Genomic DNA, 9,256 nt, shown 5'->3' on the forward strand with positions numbered 1-9,256 from the left:
TAGTAACAATATTTACTATACTACATTTATCCATTTAAATATACTAACCTCACACTTTTGTAACAACTAAGGCAAAAATGTGATTAATTCAGAAAATCTTTTCAGGACCCCACATTGATGTTTCGGGACCTCACTTTGGGTCCCGACCCCAACTTTGGGAAATACTGCTCTAAGTGACCCTGTGATAGACCTGTCCAGGGYGTACCCTGTCCCTCACACAGTGGCTGCTGAATATGGGCACCCATGGCCCTGAAAGGAAGATTGGCCCTTTATGTTTACTATTGTTGGGTGTGGTCATCCAAATCTGTTTTTTGTTCTTTTTTCTCAGAATGTAGCATGTCATATTTTGGCCCCTTGTGTTCCTGTTTTCAGTCTAATCAACAAATGAGTTCAAAAACTGATAAGTCTAATGAACTTGTGTTGTTTATGCAAGTCAAGGTTAAGGAAAACCTACTTTATTTCACTTACTTGAAGCACAAAATTACAAACACATTTTATGAGAATCTGAAAATAACCAATTGTAAAATTTATGATTCTTTTATTACATCCAGTGTCTGTTTGCAAAGGCGTATAGTATCAAAGTACATTTACTTCATTACAGTACTTATAATAATTTTTTGAGGATTTGTAATTTTACGAAGTATTTTTTTAGTCGTAACTTTTATTCAAAACATAGGAGTTATTTTCTTTAAGTGTTGAATTTGCTTAAGTTAAGTCTACTGGTTACTCAACTCTGTAGACCAGGGGTGCCCAAACATTTTCCTCAAGAGGGCCAAAATGAAAATTAATCCAGATCTGCAGGCCAAATTCAGTAATATAATACATGAAATACAAATACTCTTCAAGTAAAGTCATTTATTTTTAATGATTAAGCTAGCAGCCAGTGCAGTAGCCCACTTTTGTTTTAGTCTGTGCACTTGGAGGACATCTGCCATATGCTCAAGCAGCAAAGGCTCATGGGACAATTCATAAATTTATCAAATATGTTTTTATGGTCTTATAAAGTGTTTTTAGTGGTTTAACAGAGTCTGTTTCTGTTAAGGTATTTTTACTTTTACTTAGTTATTTATTTTAAGTACTTTATATACCTCTGCCTCTTTGTTTTCCTTCGCCCACATTGATCTCCTTTGCTAAACTGCAACAATCTAAACTCACCTACTTGTGTCCGGTTCACCTTTACTCACCAGAACGACAACCAGCTGGATCCTGACGATCTGGACCTGGAGCCACTGGACAATGCCATTCACCTGAGCAGCAGTCCCAGAGTGAGGACCAGCGCCTCTGCTCCAGGTGTTGGACAAAGCAGCTCTGCGATTGGAGGTGTGCTCTCAAACCACGCCCACTCACTGAACCAAGATTCCCCCGATTTGCTCCAGACCGTCCTGAGCAACAGCCAGGAGCTGGACAGCGGAGTTGGCCGCACGGATGAAAGCACTCGCTATGAAGAGTCCTCTGAACACGACCTCCTGGGAGACGACCACACCAGTGCCTCCAACACCAACGCAACCAACACACCAGGCAGCATGCGCAAGTTCCTGTCCAGCAGAGGGGACACTCCCCCCCTCCTCCATTCCCAGGACCTCCAGTTCAGCACGGACTCCCTCCTGGGACTGGAATGTTTTAACGGCGGAGGCCTGGAACAGATGGAGCGGWTGGAAAGGACCTACATGGCCGATTCGGTGAGGATGATGATGCCCGGGCTCACCGAGGAAGAGTGTGAGAGGTATAAAGAGCTCCTGGAAATCAAGTGCTTCTATGAGAAGACCAGTCACGCCCAGGGTGTGGCGCAGGAGGACGGGGGYGTCCCACTGGACGAAAACAGGAACGAGAGCCTGACGCAGCACGAGATCGCGCTCCTTGAAGAGGAGCTGCGCCACTTGGAGTTCAAGTGTCGGAACATCTTGAGGGCGCAGAAGATGCAGCAGCTGAGGGAGCGCTGCATGAAGGTTTGGCCTCAAGAAGACAAGAGTGGAGGAGGTGCAGGAGCCGGACGCTTAGAGCTGAGTGGTTTGGTGGGCGAGGAGTCCAGCCATCACGCTCTGTCAGACATCAACGAGCTTCCCGAGAGAGAGCGCTCCGACAAGGACAGCACGAGTGCCTACAACACTGGAGGGGAAAGCTGCAGGAGCACGCCTCTGGTCAGTGAGCACCGCCCTTCACTCTCCACACAGAGTCTGGAAGGTGGAGAGCCTCCAGCCTTCACCAGGCAGAAAGAGAGGGGCCCCAGGGCCGAACGACGGGACGAGATGCAAGCAAACCTGAACCAACCCTACTCCCCGCACTCTCAGAGAAGAGCTGAGGGTAAGACGTCAAGCCCCGGTCCGAAGGTGAGGTCGCTATCCCGGGACATGGGAACCAGGAGGGGCTCAGATGGAGGAGTGAGACGGAACCCGAAAGCCGGTGGGACGGCTGAGAGAGCTGGTGGACGCAGCGCTGAAAACAGTCCTTACCTGTACCGCCGACAGACTGAGGAGAAGCCCCCCCAGCGCTACATGAGCTGCATGCAGCTGAGGTCCCCCTCGCCCTCCGAGTGTCTGGGGGGGCTCATGAATGCTCATAAAGAGGCGGGAGAGATGGGAGGTCACACCAGTCCAATGAGCCTTGGCAGCACGTGTAAAGATGTCGCCCAGACCTCAGGTGTGGTTCCTTTTCCCTTGTCCCCTCCGCTGATGCCCGCTTCCCCCCGAATGGAGTGGAAGGTCAAGATCCGCAGCGACGGCTCGCGTTACGTGGCCAAACGGCCGGTGAGGGATCGCCTGCTGAAGGCGCGTGCCATGAAGATTCGAGAGGAGCGCAGCGGRATGACCACAGACGACGACGCAGTCAGCGAGATGAAGATGGGCCGCTACTGGAGCAAAGAAGAGCGCAAGCAGCAGCTGCTGAAGGCCCGAGAGCAGCGGCGGCGCCGRGAGTTCATGATGCAGAGCCGGCTGGACTGCCTCAGAGAGCGGGAGAAGGAGCAGGGGGGTACACAGCAGCAGCAGCAGGAGACCACCTCCATCTTGGAGCTTTGCCATCGCAGGAGCATGAAGAAGCGCAGTCGCAGAATCATGGACAACTGGATCACTATACAGGAGCTGCTGGCACATGGGAGCAGGTCTGCAGACGGAAAGAAAGTCTACAATCCACTGTTGTCTGTTACCACCGTCTGAGGTCCCACACTGAAGAAAAACTAAAGGTCAAATTTTAAAKATTAAAAAAGACTGAACAAGCAAGGCTTTCCAGAGACCAGAAATTACAAAAATCTTCCAAAACAGCAGGAAAACATTCACACTGTGAATAGATCTAGATGCAGTGTATCAGACGTATCATGAAGCACAGGACCGCTCTTAAACAAAGCACAAACTGCATTTATTCTGGCAATGAGGCTATTTAGCAAAATGCCACCATCTGCTGTTCAAAAGATCACAATGAAAACTAATGTTTCCAGGTCTTGATTACATTTTAGTAATTTATGGAAATGGGGCTAAAAGCAACACAGCTGTGAAAATAAAGTCACTTCAGTGCCATAAAACACTATATTCAATGCTCAAAGGGGATTTTTTTTAAAGAACAAGCACATCTTGAAAATACTTTTTGTGTTAGTACAGACGTTGATAAATGTGTTTGTACCCCTTCATTAAAAAAACACGAAGGTCAGTAAAACAACTGGAATATTTCAGCTCCTTCCACAGAYGGTCAACAGAAGACCACTTCAGAACAGTCCAGTGTTCTGAGCCATACTTGGTTGGTTTTAGCAGAGTTTTGGTCATTATCTAGTTGGACACATCCAGCTGACACCAGGCTTTCTGACACGGAGCAGCACTTCTGCTCCAGAATGCCTCTATAGTCTAAAGATTTCTTTGTACCCTGCAGATTCAAGACACTCTGGACCAGATGCGACAAATGAGCCCAAGAACACAAGTGAGCCTCCTCCACTTAACTTTCTTGGCTCAGTGAACATAGAGCTGACCTGACTTGTTACCAAATATCTCCAGTTTTGCCTCATCTGTCCAAAGGACTTTGTCCCAGACTTCAGCTTCTCAAAAACAACAATTCAGTGTTAAGTCTAGCGCATGTGACCAAAACATCAACTCGCCGTTTTGAGAGGTGTTTAGTTTAATCTGCGTGTGGCTCCAGGATAAACGAAGCAAGTTCAAAATGAACTCCACCTTCAGCTTTGAGCTGAAGACGTGACCCAGATGGGAAGCGAAACATCTCCAGCTACAGAAGTCCAGTTTTATTTATTTTCTGTTTACTATGTCCTGACAGAGTCTACACCAGCATTTTCTCCCAGAAGTTTTGTAACTTGTCAACAGGAATTTGGGCAAATTCTCATCTCGTTTTCTGCTGAGTTGGTGTCCTCCCTGGTCGTCTTCCATCCAGCGCCATCGGACAACAACGACCCTTGACCTCGGAGTTCTCCTCTAATCTTTTTGAAAATTGTTCTGGGCTCTTTGGGACTCGTCATATTTTGTTTCTTTTGTCTTTAAATTTCCCCTTGAAGCCATGGAGTTTGGCTACAGTCTGAGTAACATCTGCAGCTGTCGTCACAGACACATCAAGCTGCTTGGAGACGGTCTTATAGCCTTTACCTTCAACATGTTACTAAATGATTTCCTTTCTAAGCTCCTCAGTTTTCTGTGGTCCGTGTCAGTGTGGACAGCACAGCGACTGTCACTTTTTTAAATAGGCACACTAATGACAAGATTGAAGACACCTGTGATGCTAATTCCAGGACATACATTAGTTTAGTATGTCCCTGTGGTCAAATGCTTTTAGTTTTTCTATGGGTATCATCCTTTTTGTGGAGATTTTTTTTTTTTTAATTACAGAATTCTGTTGGCCCACAATTCAAAAGCAACGAGTGAATTTAACAGATTTTTGTTCTTAGCAGCTTCAAGTCATTTCAAACCACCGTGGGTTATTCAGTGTGTGCAAACACATTTATCCACATCTGTAAATGTTCTGTAGTTRCTTCCTTTTCGTCCCCCTTTAGAAGTGTTCATCTGCAAACACCTTTGTTTTCAGGATCAGTACTCGAGCTCAGAATCCAGTTTTTATGAGGAGCTGTGTGGTGCCTTGTTTCCCTCCCAGGCAGAATAGACCGTGTGACACAATTTTTTTAAGTCATAAAAAAAGGAGACAAGAACAAATGCAGAAGCACAGAGGCGACTTTTTAAGTTCATTTTTTAGGGGAACAAAGCCTGAGCAGAAAGAGCTGCTGGGGTGTTTTGAGTGTTGCTTACTTCTTTCAAGGTGTGTAAACTTTGACAAGCAGGTAAAAACCTGAGAACACCCGTTAGAAAATTAGGCTAAAGTAGTTTTTATATAAAACATTTTGTTTTTACTAAAATCACCTTTGGTTTACAGATAAAACGTGAATTTATTGTCAGTAAAGATTTCAGAAATCTTTGCTTTTTTCAAGTCATTTTTGGCTAATATGAAATTGTTCATGCTAACATTGACTGTGACCAAGGGTTTGGTTTTTTTTCATTAATCTAATCTACAATAAACGGCTTAATAAATACAGCTGCAACAATTTTTCTCCAATTCTTTGCTCCTTTGAATGCAAACTATGTGGAGTTAATATGTTTGTAAAAAGTAATGAATAAAAGCTGCTTTTTTGTTTGGCTTTCATGCATGTTTGATATGAAATTTTTCACTTCGATACTGGAGGCTTTTATGCTAACTGTGGTTGTYTTTTTATGATTTTGTTAAAATTGCAAAGACAAAAAAAAAAAAACATGGTGTAATTGTTCAAAATTGTGACGTGTCTGAAATTTTACATCGAAGCTTTTTTTTAAATAAATGCTGTGATTATGTTAAGAATATTTGTTTCTTGTGCATCTTTAGTTTGATCAAATAAAACTGTTTCATTGTCATGAGAAAGTTGGAAATAAGTCCAAATGTCCTAAACAATTCTAAACTTTTATTTTTCTAACAAGTGTGAAAAGAAAAAAAAAGGCAACAGTAAAATGAAAAGTTTATACACAAACTCACGACAGCTTTGTGTCTGCAATATCAACAATAATAATAACAATAATATAATCATCTGAGCCCATAAACAAAATGAAATGAGACAACGTGAGTTACAGTAAAGTTATTTTCCAAATATAATATGGTAGGGGAGGTGGATCAAATGGAAAAGGAATAAAACATGAAGTCGAAAGGATGGGACCTACATAAAAAAAAAATTGAGGAAAAGAAAAGGAAAGATAAAGCCAAGAGGAAAGTATTTTTCGTTTTAGGAAAGTAGCACCAAAAACATTAACGCCCATTTTAACACTTCCCAAAACTGACTTGCTTCATGAAAATTGATGCCCCTGTCAGAACAGCTTCAAACACAAGATTAATTACAACTGAAAAAATAAATGCAAGTGTAACCGTGRTGCTGCTTGTCTCAGGGTGGCAGGTAGAATCCTGCGCTGTACTCAGAGCTTATTCAACGACAGAACAGGTGAGCTCAGGGGAAGAGAAACTGCAGCTCCTGAGCCTTTAACACACGACGAATACAAAGCATACTGACTGACCTTAAAAAACTCCAAATCAAAGACGTTCCTTTAACGGCAAGTCTTACATCAGTCCGACAGTTTTACAATGTTCAAAAGGGGGGGGGGGGGAGAGATCCAGGGAAGGTGAAGGACAGAGTCTGGGAAGATGGTAGGTGGGAACAAAATTAAGATGAATGAAATACTGTTGAAGACGTGAGGGTGGAGTGTAGCAGATGAGTCTTTTCTCTGTTTAGTGTCTGACCAAATGGATGAGGGATGAGGAGGAGAGGTGGGTGAACAGAAAAAGGGATGTCCTGCATCTTTAGAAATCGACTCCATCTTCCTGCACATTGACTTCTGCCCCATGMAGTTCTTGGACTTTTCCATTCTGCCGCTTTATTGTTGGCTGGATCACAACATCTGCACAAAAAGTAACACGTTGGAAAAGATTAGGTTGTTTTAATTTTATTTTGAGGACTTAAAATCATTTCTTGGAACAAACAAGATTTACCTCAGGATGGGTCTTGACAGGGAGGACAGCAGAGGGGCCGAGTTTGAGAGGACAGGTTTTCTTTGACTGAGAGACGTCCTGTGACTTTTCTCCTGACCCTTCTCCACTGCTTCCTCTGTGGCCTTTTCTCTTCCGTTTGGACTCTTTGGGTCGAACTTGTCTCTGTTCTTCGAGCTCAATCTGACAGAGACAGATTGCAACGTCACAAATCCAGCAGATAAAACCACAAAAAATTAATAAAATAAAAACATGCAACCACCGACACTGGGGGCTGCTTCTATAATAACTACATAGCGCCATCCTCATACATGACTTTCCTCCCCTAAACACTGACCAAGGACTTTGTGAAAACTATACACTTTTCACTGACATAGCCTTGAAGACACACCCTTTTTTCACTGACGAACTCTTAAGAAAACACCTCTTCAATTATCACACACATTTTGCATTGCATTAAATTTTCTATTCCTTATTATGACCCCCACACGCAAAGCGTAAGCTGGAGTCATATTGTTTTCGTACTGTTTTTTTTTTTTTTTTTTAGTTTTTGTCAGTGATTTTTGGTCAACCATAGCACAAAAACGGCTGCACCAATCAACATGAAATTTGGCAGGACTGTAGATGAGTCTGACCTACACTGCGCCAGCCAACAATTTTACGATAGACCCCATATTTGAGGAGGGGGCTCCTTTCAAAGAGGGGGTGTCAGGACATGCAAAAATGGTTATAACTCAGAAACTGTTCAACATAGGAGCTTCAGATTTCTTTTGTTGTTTAGCTCTGATGAGGGGCTATCATCAGGCCAACCAATAACACCCCCCACCCACCCAAAGAAAAAAGAAAAGACCCCCACCCAAGCCACTACAATTTTGGGATGCACCTAGAGGCACAACATTTATTAGGAATAAAGACTTCTGAGYTCTGGTGCATTTGTGCGTTCGGGGGTCATTATGTTACCGCTATGCGGTATCTAGTTTTACATTCAGGGTTATATTATGACCTATGCTGTAACTGAGACAAGACTTATAAAATCCATCCATCCATCCATCCATCCATCCTGTGCTGCTTTATCTGCATGAAAAGAAAATCGGTAATAAAGAAGACAGACAGACAGACAGACACACACACACAGCGATGTAATTTTTTTGAGCAAAAATAGCTGTACACTGTCAATGCAGAAACAGAACAAGAAAACAGACTATTTCCTGAAATTTGTTTTCTTTTACAGTAATAAATGTGTCTTTTTCTGGTCAGCATGGATTTATTTTAACTTTAGTTGATAAAGCAGAATAAAGCTTTATGCAGGTATGGTGAAACATTCCTGATAATGTTCTGTGAGCCCTGAACACATCCAGAAACACATAAACCAAGTCTGGATGGTAGGAACATGTTGTGTTTGCTAACCTGTCCTGTACTCATAATTTGGTACCTCCTCCACCATGAAAAGGTCTGTTAATTTGGCTGCATCTTCCTCTAACCCTTTCTTTTTCTGCCCGTTAGCTTTTCTGCTCCATCCAACTCTTTCTCCTTTCTTTTCTTTTTGACGTTTGTTCATTTTACCCGCTCTCCTCTCATCTTACTTTTTTTTTCCAACTTCAAGTTGAGATGGGCTGCTCGCATTGTGTTTAACTGTTCCACCAGGTGCGCCCCTGTGGGAGCTGAGCAGCAGCAGTGTTTATGAAGAAGGGTCCAGCTGCATTTGGTATTGAACTGACTGGCGATTCGGGAATCTTACCAAACGTCCATACTGCCACCACGCCCCCGGTTAAAACTAACGGGAGGGTGGAGAGTGTGTGTGTGTGTGTGGGGGGGGGGGGTTTACTCAGTGGATCAGTCAAGTTCAGCCCAGAAGGAAGCACAAGTGTAAAAAGATACTCCTTTTCCACAGATATGGTGGAAATACCCCCTAAACACTGACCCGCACGGGTGTGTGTCTGAACATAAAATACGCCCCCCGGGTGTTTWTGTGTATGCGGTTGGTACCACTGGCTGCCTGAGTGCCCCCCCCCAGGCATGCAGTACAGATATCTGAAACCACACATCTCATTTTGCTTAAAATATTGAGAACATTGGGCCTCAATGCAAGAACCGTTCGTACGCACAGATTTGTTCTTAAGTTGTGCGTTTGAGTGATTTAGGAGAATTTGTGGCATTCACCAATGTTTTCATATTCTAAGACTTTTTTCAGATACGAACAAAATTCACGAGTGGTCCAGACCTGTCGTATATTTTACGAGCAGTCAGTCTGCTGTTATCCAGGCAGGTTTTCCTC

At 43.5% G+C, this 9,256-nt stretch overlaps 2 protein-coding genes across 5 annotated transcripts in view; one reads left to right on the forward strand and one right to left on the reverse strand.

Moving 5' to 3' along the window:
• Positions 1–6,176, forward strand: part of LOC106519345 (PDZ domain-containing protein 4) — a 38,885-nt gene extending 32,709 nt beyond the window's left edge. The window contains exon 7 of the mRNA XM_014010978.1: positions 1,188–6,176. Within this exon, the coding sequence (XP_013866432.1) occupies positions 1,188–3,152 (1,965 nt within the window). The 3' untranslated portion in view covers positions 3,153–6,176. The remainder of the gene's footprint in view (positions 1–1,187) is intronic.
• kdm5c (lysine demethylase 5C) overlaps positions 5,897–9,256 on the reverse strand; it is a 30,292-nt gene continuing 26,932 nt past the window's right edge. For all 4 annotated transcript variants that reach the window (XM_014010977.1, XM_014010976.1, XM_014010975.1 and 1 more), the window contains 2 exons: positions 6,985–7,164; positions 5,897–6,893 (listed from right to left, as the gene is read on the reverse strand). In XM_014010977.1, the coding sequence (XP_013866431.1) occupies positions 6,885–6,893; positions 6,985–7,164 (189 nt within the window). In that variant the 3' untranslated portion in view covers positions 5,897–6,884. The remainder of the gene's footprint in view (positions 6,894–6,984; positions 7,165–9,256) is intronic.

The sequence above is a fragment of the Austrofundulus limnaeus genome, unplaced genomic scaffold, assembly GCF_001266775.1.
Source record: "Austrofundulus limnaeus strain Quisiro unplaced genomic scaffold, Austrofundulus_limnaeus-1.0 Scaffold75, whole genome shotgun sequence".
NCBI lineage: Eukaryota > Metazoa > Chordata > Actinopteri > Cyprinodontiformes > Rivulidae > Austrofundulus > Austrofundulus limnaeus.